The sequence below is a fragment of the Phaenicophaeus curvirostris genome, chromosome 1 (genome assembly GCF_032191515.1).
Source record: "Phaenicophaeus curvirostris isolate KB17595 chromosome 1, BPBGC_Pcur_1.0, whole genome shotgun sequence".
NCBI classification, from domain to species: domain Eukaryota; kingdom Metazoa; phylum Chordata; class Aves; order Cuculiformes; family Cuculidae; genus Phaenicophaeus; species Phaenicophaeus curvirostris.
In genome coordinates this window covers 42282780-42300318 of record NC_091392.1, presented here as the reverse complement: position 1 = coordinate 42300318, position 17539 = coordinate 42282780, and the positions used below count along the sequence as shown (strand labels likewise).

Below are 17539 nucleotides of genomic sequence, written 5' to 3'. Positions count from 1 at the left end.
TGAAAAGGCTAGGAATGTTAGCACACGTCACGCAGGTTGGATTGGGTCTCTCGTCATTGCTTCTCCGAGGGGCACATACTGATCATCTTACATTTTACTGCACCCTCTTCAGGGTAAATTCTCACAAGGTCTGGGTATTCTTGTGTGATTTTTCTTGACTTTTTTTTGAACCAGATTAGTGTGAAAGATACCTGGGACCTCACTGTCAAAACGGATGGAATTTCTAGCCTTGCAAATGCTGTAGGGAGGGTAAAGTTAGTGTAGAGTAACATTAAGGGTTGCAGGGTTTGGAAGATGAAATTTGTCCTTCAGAGTTAACCTAGGAGGAGAGCTAGGGGATTCTGAAATGATATATCCTGCCTAAGTAATCAAAGAGAATTGGAATTCTCTGCCTTCAGAACATCTGAGAGGCATATCAGATAGTGCTTTTCTCTATGAAATACGGATCAGGCTAGTCCAAAACTTGAACGTCAGCAGGTTTTACCATTTATTCTGTAGTCAAACTGAATAAGGGAGTAATATGGTTCTTTACAAGCTATTGTCTCATAGAAAATGATGTTTTCTACAGGCAGAGTCAAGGGTGGTGTATACTTTAGCTGTCGGTTACTTTGTCAAATACAGCTCCTTCCCTTGTAGTGCCAGTGTGTGTTTAAAAAAATCTGCTTGCGAATTTTGTCTTTGTGTGGACGTGTGTGTATGTTGTCTTATGTTAAAACTGAGTTTTATTGCCTGTTTCTCCATAGCACGATAAACAAAGAACAGTTTTCAAAAAGGAAAAACGATACACTGGACCCTGAACTGTAAGTAATGCTGTCACGCTTTGAATTATCCTCATTTCGTTATAACCATTTTATAAATTTTAAGTTATTCACTTGCCATCAGCTTTGTTTGTCAGTGTTTTCCAAATTTCCTGTAACTCTGAACTGACAAGGGGCTGCTCAGTAAGCAGCACGTCTGGCAGCACATCCCAAAAACCCAAACCACCACAGCTGTACTTAAGAAATACATAATGCTGTGTGCATGGACTGAAATTAGTGCATTTTGTTGTCTTGAATGTGGATTCAACAGAAGGATGAATGCAGATAACTCCGCTTTGAAATCCTCTTGTGGCAAATGCTCAAGTCTCGGAACTGATTTGGTCATTTGGCAGTAGCTCTTTGTGCTGTTGGCTTTTCTAGTTGATACAGTAGAAGGAAAAGTTGTTAAATTTTGAATCAGCCATTGGTTCTACACTGCTCTGGTAGCAGAAATGTAGGCATTTGGTAGTTAAGATGATGGTGACTCAGCTGGTTTTCTCCATATTCTTGATGTTTTTTTGAAGCCACTACATGTTCCTACATTATACGCCTATGCTGCTACTCTGCAAATATTACCTTCGCTCTCGAACAAGGAAAAAGGATACATATGCTTCCCACGCCACCCTTCTCAGGGCGTAGGGGTCAGCCTGTTTCTTCTGTTTTATGAGGGCTGTGGGAAGGAGAGAATAGTAACTTGATTCATAACTTTCCTTTCCGTTTGTTATAGTGAAGATGCAGCCTCGTGCTAGAATACAAGTCTAACTTAGGAGTATGATATTATATGCTCTATGTAGAAGACAGCTATTCATTCAAGGTCTCAGGCTCTCTTAAATATACATGTTCAAAAGGAATCGAATTGTCTTGATGCGTAAAGCAACCTTAGATATTTTTGAGAATTAAATTCACCAATATCTGTGAAGTAGGCTGTATCACTTACCTCAGTTGTCCTTAGATCTGAGCTAATCTTCTGAAAGTGACTTTGACATTGCTTCTGTTTTCTTCCTTCCCACCTTTCTGCAGTACGTTTGTAATGTACCCCAGGCTTCAAGCATAGTGGGGCAACTAACAGCCAACTATTTCTCCTGGTTCTTCATTTGAGACCTGTGAATCCGTTTTCCTCTCTTCCTCATAGCGACAGGGAGTTACAGATTTTATCCTTACAAGAGTTTCACTTGAAAAAAAATAAATGGAGTGGATGGCAGTAAGACAAGCAAGTGGTAATAGTACTGTGTCCCTGCACAGTCTACCTGACTTAAGCTGTCAGATTCTTAATTAATTTTGGAGGCTGTTCTCAGCATAGAAGTGCCTTCTGTGTTGAATAGGCTCAAGAGCCTAAGTGCTAGAGCTCTTCTAAGAAAATGTTACAAAATATACAGATGAGTAATGATGCTACTAACCTTGCTTCCCTTTCCCGTTTTTTTCCTTCTACAGCTTTGTTGAATGTATAGAATGTGGAAGAAAAATGCACCAGATCTGTGTTCTTCATAATGAGATAATCTGGCCTTCTGGGTGAGGAGTTTCTCTTTCTTAGTAGAGATACTATACTTAGTATCTATACTTAGTATAGATTTAGTAGTGCTTGTGCATAAACCTTCTTATGTTGGTTATATTGAAGAGTGTCTAATGGAAGAAATTGCATTCCTGCCTGTAAATTTTACAGAACGTATAGGGTAACATCAAATTTAAGCATCACATCTTACTGTATTGTTTCTAATCTTAAATGTTTCTAACATCCCTCTGTGTGTGGAAGAGGGCTTTTCAGCCTTATGTTTCAGCCTTTTATGTTAAAAGATCTTTTTAGTTCTGATAAAAATGTCATACTGGTCTATTTTCTATACAAATCATATCGCCTTGTCATCTTAAATAATTAAAGGATAAAGAATTTAACAGGTGGATTCACTTTTGACCTCAGTGATGAAATTGTCTGAAAAACAATCTAGTCGTCTTTAGATACTCCATAGGTCTCGATCAAAAGACTGTGTTTTTGTTTGCTTTAAAAGTTTTTTGTAAAATGCTGATAAATGATGCGTAGATAAAGATCTGTAAGAGTTTGTGTTCCTTTTCTTGACAAGAAAGCTATGACTTTTACTGTACTGTTGTCCAATCCATATTGCTGTAGAAAAGGGTGAATGTCCTGTAACTGAGGAAGAATCTGCCCATCATTTTGTGCTACAGTCTACTTGAGTGTATAGACAAAAAAGAAGCCTTTGGCTTTCTATATTGCAGTATCTCGCCTTCATCAGAGACAGCAGTTTGAGACTATTTGTTCCAAGAATACTTTAAACCAATGTTAGACCTGTCAGTGGAGACCCCGTTTCCTGGACTTGTAGTTGGTGATGTGGCTGACAGATGTACCCCTTAGAGCTTAGATCCTCCTCTGCAGCTCTGAAACACCTGGGTTATTTCTGCTGGCACTGTTCTTTGTGCTGTCTTTTATTTCAAATTGCATTTAAAGTGTTTTCCAGACCAGATAAAATCTAGTGCAAGATTTTGCTTCTAATGATGAGATGCTAAGGAACATTACAGTCTGACTTGGTGTTTTTTCACTTTTTCCTATTTTTACTTCAGCTTTGTCTGTGATGGCTGCCTAAAGAAAACAGGACGAACCAGGAAAGAGAACAAATTCTCTGCAAAAAGTAAGATTCTGACACTTGCACCAGCAAATCTTCAGTAGTTTAAGAATGGGGAAGAGGTGGTTTTGCGTTGGTTTTGTTTCAATTTTTTGAGTTAAAGGAGGATAACTTCTTCAGCATGAGTGGTGAGGCACTGGCACAGGTTGCCCAGGGAAGCTGTGGCTGCCCCATCCCTGGAGGTGTTCAAGACCAGGCTGGATGGGACTTTGAGCAGCCTGGAAAGGAGTCCCTGCCCATGGCAGGGGGAATGGAACTGTATGATCTTCCAACCCAAACTATTCTGTGATACTTTTGGCCTGTTATGAGCATTAGTTCTGTGATGTTCTGAATGTTTGCATTTACAGATGTTGTAGTTGGTTAGTAGTCTGTTGTAGAGGGTTAATGTACTGTTTTAGAGCCCTGCTAATGCAAGATAAACATCCTTTTGTCTCATTTGGTGTATGAATAGTGTTGAGGAGTTGTTGCTGTGTGACTGCAGTTTACTGAAGTTTGTGATAGCATGTTCAAGTCACTGTGACAACTCCTGCTTTTAAGCTTTGATGGAGAGAGACAAAGTTTGCATCAGCTGGTGACAAAGCTCTCTACAGATGTTTCCTCTTGATCAAGGCAGCTGATTTGAAGGCAGTGTAAGAGGAAATTTGTGCAGTCATTTTCCAGCTGTTCTGCAGACAAAATAAGTGTTTCAGAAGCTTCTTAGGTTGGTGCCCTTCTAACAGATAGTGAGTGTTTACATTTCTGCAAAAAAAAAGTGATAAACCCTCCAGCCAACCAGTAGCATCACTGTTCTACCAAGTATTAACAATAGTGTTAAGAAGTTACTTTTTAGGGTCCTTTGGAAAAAGAGGAAGGAGAATCTCAGACTACATTGTCTTGAAATTTGGGGATGGCTTATAGTTCAATCACAGTGTTCTTCTCAACTATTCTTATGAAGGGGAAAGCAAACCACTCAATGAATATTTTGAACGTTTGAGTCTACCAAAATTTCCAAAATCTAAACTCCCTAGATTCACCAAGAATACAGGAGGAATACAAGGTTTCTTTTGCAGTTTTGATCAGTTTTTGTTTCTAGCAACCCTGTATGTATTGCAGACTTAACGTGGTGTAGCATTGCTTTACCGAAAGGTGTCAAATTGGAAAGATGACAGGCTGTTTGGCAGATAGGTAACTTTGCTAGAAGTAATGGACTGCAATGAGACAGGCCCTGTTACACCAGAAGTCTTAAACTCCCTTCCACCTTTAGGTTTTGTGTCATCTGATGTTATGCTTCTACTTCCTTTGTATGAAGATTGTTAGAGAAGCTCATAACTGCGTTACTTGCAGATAGTTATATTTAGTTGTTCTGTCCACCGTGGAAATATATTCTTTCGGTAACTGGAGAGATTAACTTGGCTAATGTGGCTTTATAGACAAAATATACCTCCAGATGCAACATCTGCTCTGGAAGCTATGCCTGAAAGCAGTGTTTTGTAATCCAGTTTAAGTAATTAATAGTTTCAATTCAGGAGGAGCCTTAAATGTGATTGACTTGTAAGACAGATAGAGGCTGGGTTGAAATACAGATTCTTTCTTCATTTAAATAATGTATAAACCATAAACATGCCTGCAGGTGAAAAGCAGCACACCACGTCTGGAAGTGTTAGTGTTTAAAGATAAAGCTTTAATTTATGATAACGTAACGCATGCATTAAGAGTCACTTTTCATTTAATGTCTGAATTGACAAATCACATTTGAACAGTTCGGTTTTGTATATATTTAGAGCTGTGTTTTTCTCCTGCAGGATTACCGGCTACTAGACTTGGTACCTTCTTGGAGAATAGAGTTAATGATTTTCTAAGACGCCAGAATCACCCTGAGGCAGGAGAGGTTACAGTTAGGGTGGTACATGCATCTGACAAAACTGTTGAAGTAAAACCAGGAATGAAAGCAAGGTATGTTCTTTTAATTTCTTTTGCTTTCTTTGGGGGGAGGTGGAAACTATTTGAATTTACTTACTTGCTACTATTTTGGAAAAAAACCAAAAATACTGCTGTATTCAAAATCCTCACCACTGATCAATTCTTGACAAACAGGTGTTAAAGCAGCATATTTCGTTTGTTGTGATGAATGTTGCTTTTTCATAGTAAAAAGTGGATGCCTTGTGTTTTAAGTAGTCTGTAAGCATTTAACTTTAAAATTGCACTAAAATGACAGTAGCCTTCATCATTGTTGCTTTTACCTAGCAATGTGTATTCTCTAATATATGAATATATTTGGTATTCCTCTTTACCCTCTGTAACCCGCAGGTTTGTAGACAGCGGAGAAATGGCTGAGTCTTTCCCTTATCGAACAAAAGCACTATTTGCCTTTGAGGAGATTGATGGCGTAGACTTGTGCTTCTTTGGGATGCATGTGCAGGAGTACGGCTCAGACTGTCCTCCACCCAATCAAAGGTGAGGAGTTGCATGAAGTTTTTCTTTATTTTGGTACTATCACGGTTGCGCGAACCTTCTGAAGTTCTGCATAGGGCTTCAGTTGCGTATGTGAAGACTTTGTGCTGTTAGTTTCTAGAAACAAAGCAGTTTCTATAGGGAATATGTCAGAGTTCCTTCTTGCCGAGGATGCTCACTGGCAGACAGTGTTGCCTTAAGGATCGGTCGTCAGTATTCTCGTAGGAGGCATTGGAGAGTTTTAGAGAGATGAGGCTAGGATATCAAAAGTTGAGTTTATAGAGGTAAATGAGGGTAAAAGCTTTGAAGGCTGCTATTGTATTGGATGCTTCAAATGTATGAAATAATGTGAATGAACTTGTACAACTGCATTGAGATCTGTGCTTCTTATAATTTTGTTTGGCTTTTTTTTTTTTTTTAGGCGAGTTTATATATCTTACCTTGACAGCGTTCATTTCTTCCGCCCTAAATGCTTGAGGACAGCTGTCTATCATGAAATACTAATCGGATATCTAGAATATGTCAAGAAACTAGGGTAAGTCTTAATGTTTTCTTCTGTGCAGCATAAACATTGACCATTGATAGAATAAATTGTCAACAACTGTGCTTAGTTCAGAAGGAGAAAAGACAAAAAGGGGTTGAAGGCTTTCCAGGAGAGGCTTATGATTCAGATATTTGGGGTTTCCAAATGTGTGTAGAACTTCCATAAGGCTAAGTAGAAAAAGCGAGCCTTTTTATGTGGATCGTGAAATTTTGCCAGCCTTGTTGATGGTGTTGTCTCTGTAATGCAACTGCTTAAATCGGGTCATTCCTTTGGGCTGGCAAGTAAATAGTTACCTGTATTTGAGGAGAAAGGTGAGAGTATTCTGTCTGTAGTGATTAACAGCTGTTTAAGGCTAATGAGAAATCTCTTATAGAACAAGTAGTTGTAATTGTGAAGAACTGAAAAGTTGGAAGAGAAGGAAGAGAGTATTCTTGGGATTGTCACAAAAGAACACAGAACAACTGAAGAAATGAGAAAGGGGAAATTAAATGCTCGTGATTACCGAAGTAGAAAAGGCAGTGAAGTAAACATCAATCTATTGTCAAAAGTATCTGGTGTAGCTTGGCAGAAAGTTATTCATGAAGAAGTTGTTAGAAACTGTGTCTAGAGTAGTTGCATGAGAAAAATCAGGGAAGTCTGCCTGGAGGTGGGTGATGCTGTCTTCAGTCCCTCGTTGAGGTGTACTTTACTTCTTCAAAGGCATGCGTTAGACTTCTTTTTTGGTTTTCTATTCTGTATTTTCTAACTTCTGTCTCTCAAATTGCCACATAGAGCTCACGCCTCAGTTTTACTTAATGTTGTTTTCCATGCTGATGGGTAACATCAGGTTCTCATTTTGGGAAAACAATATTGGTCACGCAGTATCATCTCTCCCTTCTCAGGCAGAAGGAATGACAACTGCTTCAGTTCCCAGGGTTTGGGTAGGGTTCTGCAGAGCCGTTTCTCAATACGGCAAGAGTGGTTCTTTCTCAAAGTTGAGATCTGATTATTCCTTCTACTGGAGCTCTTTTCAAACACTAATAGAGAAGAACTGAGGGTGAATTAGTGATCTTTGAGGATCAGCTTTAAAACGTTTCACCATCATTTCTGGGAATAAACAGTCACTGTCCACCTATGCTACTGGATGTACAATCTAAGTACTATGAAGACAGATGACATGCAAACGGTAGCAGCTGCAGAGAATATAATACCACAAAGTTAAACAGAGGATGTACAATAGAAAAGTGGTTCGTGTGTTTAAGTAAATCTGTTTAAAATGTTGCTGGACCGTAAATGACTGCACTGTCTCAGGGGAAAAGAATTCTGGCTTCTACGGCTGAAATACCTGGTCTCCATATTCCTAGTTTTTGTTAATTGAGAGGTGGCAGTTGCAGATCCATATCAGGCTTTGGTTTTAATCTAGACTGGAAATCGTGCACGGTACGCATAGTCTACTCTGCATATATTATGAATTTTAAAAAATTAGTGGAAAAAATGGTAATGCTGTCACATGAATTAAGCTGGAATGAACCCTAGAATTAAAATTGTAGAGAGCTGTAATTATTGTCCATCTGTTAACACCAGCCAACTTTGTGGTGGCTCCATCTTGTGGCTGAGAGGAGAGCAAGCTCTAGTGTTGATCATCAGAGCCCATATGAATTTTTTCTGTTTAATAATGCTAGGTATACTACTGGACATATCTGGGCCTGCCCACCTAGTGAAGGAGATGACTACATCTTCCATTGCCATCCTCCTGACCAAAAGATACCCAAACCCAAACGACTGCAAGAGTGGTACAAAAAGATGCTGGACAAATCTGTGTCGGAGCGCATTGTCCATGATTACAAGGTTTGTGAAGTGTATGTTTGTACTGGGAGATGGTGGTTTGTTTGACCAGTCTTGTCTTGGTTTCTTCCTTGCCTTCTTCATTATGCTTTCTTCTTGGAGCTTATTAGTTTTAAGTGAGTTGAGTAGTAAAAATTTATAGAACTAAAATGCACCCTTTTCAAAGCTTGTAGCTTCTGAAATTGTTAGAACAAACTAAATTCTTGAGAAATAGTGTAGAAGAGAGCAAATCTCACTTTATAGATACAAAGAAAATGTATGGAATCTTTAATCTTCATGTGTTAAATAAAATTGCAGGATTAGCCTCCTGACACAGTTAGAAATGTATAAAACATTTGGAATTATCAAGACTTCAGCTATATAGTGATTATATTGTCCCATTTGGAAAGTATGCACATTGAAGCCTTGTGCATGGTAATGATTTTTGTTTCGTTGGAGTGGGAATATTTGGAATATATTTGACAAATAGTTATCAATACAGTTTTAAATCTGCACTTAGAATGTACCTTCATAAAATGAACTGAAATATTAAGCTTTTCTTTGATCTGCTGGTGCCTTTTTTATCATGTATTTGAAAGGGTTGCCTTTACTTATGTGACTTGTAATAGTGGTAACGACCTGGTTTGCTGTTTTGCAGGATATATTTAAGCAGGCAACAGAAGATCGTCTAACAAGTGCAAAAGAACTACCTTACTTTGAAGGAGATTTCTGGCCTAACGTTCTAGAGGAGAGCATTAAGGAGCTAGAGCAAGAGGAAGAAGAGCGGAAGAGAGAAGAAAACACTAGTAATGAAAGCACGGATGTAAGAATGCTTCTACTATTTCATGATCTAGCGTAAAAGTTGTGATTACCTATGGGTAATTAAACAGAGCGTGGAGGGCAGGCACTTTGGTTAACTGGATTTTTCACTTTTCTAGCTTCACTCTAATATAAATTCTGATGTTATAATTTGTGTTGTTAAAATACCACTAAGCTACATTCATGGAACAGTGGCTTTTCTTATGGCTATAAACATAATTACCAAAGTCAATTAGATTGAAACAGCTGATAGCGGAATATGTTGCTGCTGCAATCTAGTTATTATCAATGGTCATGCTGCAACCTCAGCCTGACTTTTTCCTTAAACTTTAGCTTTTGGACAGTGACTAACTCTCTTCTTTTCAGCTTAGATGTAATACCAATATTAGCAGAGCATTCTGAGAAACTAACAGGGTGCTGTGGTTTAGTAGTTTTCTTGGTATAGGTTGTTCAGTAGAAAGTTTTAAGGCGTTGAGGATCTGAAGCACAAAATATTGCTGGACTAAACTAGACCAGAGAAATTTCTTGCTGTTGTTTTGTGCAGTTATTTTGGAGAACAGCTGTCCTTTCACATTCCGCAAAGAATAAAAGAAAGTAGGCCTCTTGATTCAACAATAAATTTGAAAATTCACAGATGCAGAATTTATGCATCCTTGAATGTTCTGAGCTTCTGTGGAAGAGGAGGTGAATCTAGGATAAAGTTTACCTGTGTAAGCAAAGCTTAGTTGTTTACTCTGTTTGAACACTGCTGCTTCATCAATGTATTAGATATTAGGGTTTTGGGGGATTTAAAATTAATTGTCTTCCTAAAAGACCTCTGGATCAAACAAATTAGGTTTAAAATTACACCTAGAATTTGTGGTTCTCCTATGTTGTTCTTTGCAATACCTTCTTTCAAGGACTCTGAATAAAGTAAGTGAAAGAGTAACCTGGGAATTAGGCAGCTTGCTATCAAATTTGTATTAACTAACATCTTAGGGAGGAATTATTTAAAGGTTTGGTTTTCGCTTGGCATAGCTGCAATATCCTATCTCTCTAATACACCAGAAACCAGTCTTGAGGAATCTGACCTAGCTCCGTAGTGATACTAGTCAGCACTTAGTTGATCTGTCACAGCAATTTGGCCCGAAAATCCTGCAGTGGGGTAACCTTGCAGCGTATTACTATTAAACCTCACTTGTGAGACTCCCACTCGGAGTACTGTGTCCAGTTGTCCAACACAAGAAAGATATGGAACTGTTGGAATGGGTCCATAGAAGGCCACAAAGATGATCAGAGGGCTGGAGCAACTTGACTATGAGGACAGGCTTGAGACAGTTGAGATGTTCGGCCTGGAGAAGAGAAGGCTCTGAGGAGACCTTATAGCAACCTTCCAGCATCCAAGGGGCTACAAGAAAGCTGAAAAGGGATTGTTTACAAGGGCATGGACTGCTAGGACAATTCATGCTGAGGGTGGTGGGGCACAGGCACAGGTTGCCCGGGGAAGCTGTGGCTGCCCCATCCCTGGAGGTGTTCAAGGCCAGGTTGGATGGGACCTTGATCATCCTGGTCTGGTGGGAGGTGTCCCTGCCTGTGGATGATCCCTGGATGATCTTAAAGGTCCCTTTCAACCCAAACTATTCTATGATTTAAAATAATTTCAACTATTTATGGGCACCACAGTTGACCTTAAAAAGGAGGCAGCATTAAACTGTACTCTCAAATGACGTGATAGTCATTCATGTTCACTGGAAATTTCCACTGTGACAAAGTTGTTATAAGCTTAGAAAAAAATGCTTATTTGGATGAGAATTGCTTTGATCCTTGATCGTCATATGCTGTAGTATTTTGAGGGGCCATTTGAGAAGCACAGAGAGGAATAAACTAAGCTGACCTGTTTTGTTTAACTGTTGCAGGATGTGACAGGAGGAAGGTGCATACTAGAAATTGCACTCCTAATGCCATTTGGGCTCAGGAGGACAGCTGCATATCAAAATTAGTGTAATGCGGTCTATTAAAAAATAAATCTGTTAAATTTAGTTTGTTACAGCTTTCTAGGTAGATGAAGTCTTTCTTACCTCTGGTTAGTGCAATACCAGTTGTAATTTTCAATTTTTAGTTCTGAAGTGTATTGAGAATTCGTCTGCTGAACCTCTTGGTGATTATCCAAGAGGTGCTTCAGTGTTCAGCTATCGCAGAAAAACAGATTTCAGTAAATAACATTTCCTTTGTACCTCCTGAGCATTTATGCTTTTAGTGTTTTTAGAACTATATATTGCTGATCTCAATATCTTCTGGAGCAATTATAATGGAATTAATTTAATGTTTCAGGAGACCCTGGTAAGTCTCTTTGGAGTAAATTATTGTGAAGTGTGTTTTGTCCTGCGGTTATTGAAGATGTGGAAGTAATAAAATTCTGGTGTGCTGTGACTTAGATACCTGACATAAAATGCCTTTTAAATTAATAGGTGAGCAAGGGAGACAGCAAAAATGCCAAAAAGAAGAACAATAAGAAGACAAGTAAGAACAAGAGCAGCTTGAGTCGTGGCAATAAGAAGAAACCTGGCATGCCCAATGTGTCCAATGATCTCTCCCAGAAGCTCTATGCCACTATGGAGAAGCACAAGGAGGTAAGAGTTGGTAGAATAAGAAATATGCATTCTACTTAGAGGGGTATGTGAAGCTTTGAAATTTCAGGCTCCTGCCCTGTAAATTAAAGAGGTTTGGCTGGAGCATTGAGTGGCACACCAGACAAGTACCAGCAAGCCTGGTCTCTCTTTGCTGTGAGGGCAGCGGGGACAAATAGAACTGTGCTCGTACAGAACTTCCTGACAGTCTAGATTGTCACAACAGTTTTACTGTTAATGTTTAGTGCAGTGCTCCTTTACCTCCTGCTTCTGAAGAGGGTAAACCTGCAGGGCACGCAGAGGTTTGAAATTTCCCAGTCGTTACAAGCACACCGCCCTGGCGGCACATCATTCCAGTGTTAGTTGGTCCTGGAATTGTTCAGTCTGCTTAATGAAGTTTAGTGACCGAAACATCTTGGTAAGTGCTGGCATATTAAGTTGTCTTTGTTTTCAGGTCTTCTTTGTGATCCGTCTCATTGCTGGCCCTGCAGCCAACTCCTTACCCCCCATCGTTGAGCCTGACCCACTCATTCCGTGTGACCTGATGGATGGGCGCGATGCTTTCCTAACCCTTGCTAGAGACAAGCACCTGGAGTTCTCCTCACTACGAAGGGCTCAGTGGTCAACCATGTGCATGCTGGTGGAACTGCATACCCAGAGCCAAGACCGCTTTGTTTACACCTGCAACGAGTGCAAGCATCATGTGGAGACCAGATGGCACTGCACTGTTTGTGAGGTACGCTTGGTGAAGTTTTCCATGTGTGTGCCCAGAGTACTCTTTATCCAAACTAATTTCTCAGTATTAACTGATGGGAAAAGATCTGTACAGCTCATCCTCTGGCAGCTCAGGAAGAAAGGAGAGGACATGTTTTCCGTAGCAAAGCAATTCTATTAGTCCGCTACTTGGTGGTGTGATTTCTGTCTTCCATGTACAAGCTGTGGAGAACTGAAGTGGAATTGCATTTCCTGTAGTTCATTTAAGGCGCTGCTGCTTAAGCAATTGTGGTTTCTTGAAATGTAATGGTAGGATCAGCTGAGGTTTTTGGGTTTTTTTGTCTGAGGAGCAATGCGTCCTTTCTCATTCCAGAGTCAGAAGTCTTGTGCTGCAGTATTTCTGTAAGTAGGGCTTTCCATTGGTTTACTGGCATAGAGGTTTTACTATGCTGGAAGTCAGATTCCTGTACTTGGGTGACACTCTGCTACCCTGTTGTGTGTCTCTACAAGGATGCAAACAGCATTTTTTTTGTCTTCAGAAGTGCTTGCAATACCAGTGTGTTTGAAGATCAAATCCAGTGGGTCTGGGTCAATGCTGTGCCCTCCAGAAGCTGGAGTGACCTTGAATCTGGCTTGTAACTTAGTTTTTTGTCTGCTGGAAGTGAATGATTGTCTCAGATTTAGTTCTGAAAAGCTCTGATTAAAATTTGACATTCCTGTTTCCTCATTTATACTAGAAAATAATTCTAAATTTCACATGGATAAATGAATCCTGAGGTCTTGGATCTTTTCCTGAAAGATCAGTTACTGAGCCTAAACTCATGTACTGTTGCTTCTGCAGAATGTAAATGCTATTCTGTTATTCTGTCAGCACACTCTGCTGTTTAACTCACCTGAAAATGCAACTTTCATTCTTCTTTCTTCTTTGAAAAAAATTAGTACCTCTTCTGCCATTCTTGCCTTCTTCTTTTGCAGCACCATCAGAAGACAGGCAGCTATGTATTCCTTGCTTTCTTCTCCTTTCCTGTCGTGAAAGAAAGGGGTATTTTTCTGGCCCAGCTGAATAATGTGTGACTTACTAGCTCAGAGCAAACGTGTTTTTCAAGCTACATATATTTGTGTAGATTTCAGGCACCCTTACACCCCCTTCACTTTCCCTGCCTATAATTTGGATTTTTCCTTCTCCAGTACCTCAACATGGCATGAAAGATTGATTTTTATTTTTTTCATTTTTTTTCCCCTAGAGCAACAGTTTGCCTGGAGCAAGCTGGGAGTAATTTGTTAAGATGGTGTGTCATCGTTTATTTATTGTATGGAATTTCAGGAACACTGATAGCTTTTCCTCCATTGTTTTTCCAGGATTATGACCTGTGCATCACCTGCTATAACACTAAAAACCACGACCACAAGATGGAAAAATTAGGCCTTGGTCTAGATGATGAGAGCAACAACCAGCAGACCGCAACCACCCAGAGCCCCGGTGATTCCCGCCGCCTGAGCATTCAGCGCTGCATCCAGTCTCTGGTCCATGCCTGCCAGTGCCGTAATGCCAACTGCTCGCTGCCGTCCTGTCAGAAGATGAAACGGGTTGTCCAACACACCAAAGGCTGCAAACGCAAAACCAACGGAGGGTGCCCCATCTGCAAGCAACTCATTGCTCTTTGCTGCTACCATGCAAAGCACTGCCAGGAGAACAAGTGCCCAGTGCCCTTCTGCCTCAACATTAAACACAAGCTCCGTCAACAACAGCTTCAACATCGTCTGCAACAGGCACAGATGCTCCGAAGGAGGATGGCGAGTATGCAGCGGACCGGTGTGGTAGGCCAGCAGCAAGGGTTACCCTCACCGACACCAGCCACCCCGACAACTCCGACAGGCCAGCAGCCCCCAACGCCGCAAACCCCACAACCGCAGCCTCCACCCCAGCCTGCCTCGCAGCCTCAGCCTGCGCCTCCCAACAGCATGCCGCCCTACTCCATGTCAAGAACTCAGCCCCCCAGCGCCGTGTCCCAGGGCAAGGCAGGTGGCCAGGTGACCCCTCCGACTCCACCCCAGCCACCTCAGCCACCGGTTCAGGGTCCTCCTCCGGCGGCGGTGGAAATGGCCATGCAGATCCAGAGGGCTGCGGAGACCCAGCGTCAGATGGCACAGGTTCAGATCTTCCAAAGGCCAATTCAGCACCAGATGCCCCAGATGGCACCTATGGGAATGAACCCTCCGCAGATAGGCAGAGGTCCTGGTGGCCATATAGATCAAGGAATGGGGCCGACGGGAATGCAGCAGCAGCCGCCATGGGTGCAGGGGGGCTTACCCCAAGCTCAGCTGCAGCCTGGGATGCAGAGGCCATCCATGATGTCAGTAGCCCAGCCGGGTCAGCCGATGAATATGGCACCTCAGCCAGGGATGGGTCAGGTACCTGGCGCCGCTCAGCCCAAGCAACCACCTCTGCCCCAGGCGGCCTTACAAAACTTACTGCGGACTCTCAGGTCTCCCAGCTCACCCATGCAGCAGCAGCAGGTGCTTAACATCCTTCACTCCAATCCTCAGCTGCTGGCCGCTTTCATCAAGCAGCGGGCCGCCAAATATGTGGGGTCCCAGAACCCGCAGGGGATGACGGGTCAGCCTGGCATCCCGCAGGCTCAGCCGGGCCTCCAGCCGCAGCAGCCCATGCAGGGGCAGCAGGGAGGGGTGCACCCCAACGCAGCCATGCAGAACATGAACACCATGCAAGCGGGAGTGCAGAGGCCCAGCATGCCCCAGCAGCAGCCACAGCAGCAGCCGCAGCAGGCCATGGCTGGGATGAATCCTCAGGCTCAGCAGATGAATATGAATCACTCGGGAATGGCTCCCCAGTTCCGAGACCTCCTGATGAGGCGGCATCAGATGATTGAGCAGCAGCGCCACCAGCAGCAACAGCAGCAGCAGGGAGCGGGACCAGCGCTGGGGCCGGGGATGGCCAACCACAACCAGTTTCAGCAGCCCCAAGGCGTCGGGTATCCCCAACAGCAGCAACAGCAACAGCAGCAGCAGCGAATGCAGCATCATATGCAGCAGATGCAGCAAGGAAACATGGGACAAATAAGCCAGCTCCCGCAGGCGATGAGTGCAGAGACAGGAGCCAGTTTGCAGCAGGCTTTCCAGCAGAGGCTGCTTCAGCAGCAGATGGGGTCCCCGGCTCAGCCCAATCCGATGAGCCCCCAACAGCACATGCTCCCCAATCAGGCCCAGTCCCCGCACCTACAGGGCCAGCAGCTCCCTTCATCGCTCACCAATCAAGTGCGTTCTCCGCAGCCTGTACCCTCACCGCGGCCCCAGTCCCAGCCCCCCCATTCCAGCCCGTCCCCTCGGATGCAACCTCAGCCTTCTCCGCACCACGTCTCCCCGCAGACCAGCTCCCCGCATCCAGGACTGGTAGCGGCCCAGGCTAACCCCATGGATCAAGGGCACTTTGCCAGCCCGGACCAGAGTGCAATGCTTTCCCAGCTTGCTAGCAATCCCGGCATGGCAGGCCTCCATGGTACAAGCGCCACGGAACTGGGGCTCAGCTCCGAGAACTCAGACTTGAATTCAAACCTTTCACAGAGTACACTAGACATACACTAGACACATTGTAGCATTTTGGGAGCAGAAAAAAAAAAGTAAAAAAAAAAAAGAAAAAAAACTTATTTTCTCAAGACTTTTTGTACTGAAGACAAATTTTTTTGAATCTTTCTTAGCTAAAACGACATTTTTTCCCTGGAACACATCTGAACTCTGCAGCAGTAACTTGTGGTTTTACAAAAAAACAAACCAACAATGAACCTGAGGGACAGTAGAGTACAAAGAATATATTTTTGTTATGGCTGGAATCACAACCAGTCCTTTTTCTTGGGTTTTGGTTTTTTTTCTCCTCGTGTGCGTTGGGGAGGTTGGGGGAAGAGGGCAGTCTTTGGGCTGTTCACCAAAGGCTGCCCTGCTCATGCCTCCAATAGGTTTTATTTTTTTTTTTTTAAATTAATGAAAATATGTAATATTGATAGTTATTATTTACTGAGGCAGATGGTAAACATTTTCCCTATTCTGGTTTTTCTTCATGTCACTGCAAAAAAAGAAAACCATGACAGAAAACAAAACCAAACCATCACAGGAGAACCTTTTCCTGAAAACGGAGGACAAAAGGGGTTAATGTTGCTTTAAAAAAATACCTTACGTATATAAATATATATATATAAAAATAAATACCGATCTTTTCCTCCTTTGGTTGGAAATATGTTGATTCTTTGAAAAAATGTAAAAATATTAAATAACTCGGTCCCCTCCCGAAGTCTACTTTTGTCCTCCAAGAATTTTTCTATACAAGAGTCTGAGCTTAAAAAAAATAAACTTCAAGTATTAAAATAATTTGTACATGTAGAGAGAAGACGACATTTTTTGCAAATACACAGGGGCAGCTGCCAAATGGATGTAGTATATATATTGTGGTTTCTGTTTTCTTGAAAGAATTTTTTTCGTTATTTTTACATCTAACAAAGGAAAAAAATAAATAAAAAAGAGGGTAAGAAACAATTCCCAATGGGATTATTTTAACCTGAGAAAAGAAGTCCCTGGGGTTTCTTCTTTATGCTTGCTTTCTCTTTCTCTCTCTCTCTCTCTCCCCCCCCCCGCACCCCTTTCCTCGCCCTCTTCCACTTTCTGTAAAACTTGAACATAGAAAGCAAAAAAAACCCTCAAATGTTGTAAATCATGCAATTAAAAGTTGATTACTTATAAATATGAACTTTCGATCACTGTATAGACTGTTAAAAATTGATTTCTTATTACCTATTGTTAAATAAACTGTGTGAGACAGACGGCTTGTTTTTAATGTTTCCCTTCTCTCCCACATCTGTTGCTTGTTCTTGAGATGGTGGGGGTTGCAGTATGTTTGCTCCGCGACTTGGATGTTCGCTCTCTAGATGTCGGAGAGCTATTTAACATATATGACTGTTTTAAAATGCAAAAATCCAATAAGGGATTACATAATAATGTAAGTCTTCTAAATGAACACTTTTGGTTGAACTCTGCATTCGTGTTTGTTCCCGGCGTATGTCTTGCCAAAGAAATGAGGTCTGACCTCGGCAGTTGCCCCAGTCGGCTGTACTCCAGATCCTGCTCATGCAGCCACGGAGCAACTGATCTTCCAAGGACCTATTTTGCATTCGGCAAGGAGAGCTCTTG

General features: G+C 41.9%; 1 protein-coding gene across 5 annotated transcripts in view; it reads left to right on the top strand.

Moving 5' to 3' along the window:
- EP300 (E1A binding protein p300) overlaps positions 1-17190 on the top strand; it is a 68152-nt gene extending 50962 nt beyond the window's left edge. For all 5 annotated transcript variants that reach the window (XM_069854502.1, XM_069854491.1, XM_069854479.1 and 2 more), the window contains 11 exons: positions 744-800; positions 2229-2306; positions 3366-3433; positions 5209-5359; positions 5714-5860; positions 6279-6392; positions 8063-8228; positions 8863-9027; positions 11471-11632; positions 12084-12365; positions 13703-17190. In XM_069854502.1, coding sequence (XP_069710603.1) covers positions 744-800; positions 2229-2306; positions 3366-3433; positions 5209-5359; positions 5714-5860; positions 6279-6392; positions 8063-8228; positions 8863-9027; positions 11471-11632; positions 12084-12365; positions 13703-15946 — 3634 coding nt within the window. In that variant the 3' untranslated portion in view covers positions 15947-17190. The remainder of the gene's footprint in view (positions 1-743; positions 801-2228; positions 2307-3365; positions 3434-5208; positions 5360-5713; positions 5861-6278; positions 6393-8062; positions 8229-8862; positions 9028-11470; positions 11633-12083; positions 12366-13702) is intronic.
- Positions 17191-17539: the final 349 nt, after the last annotated feature.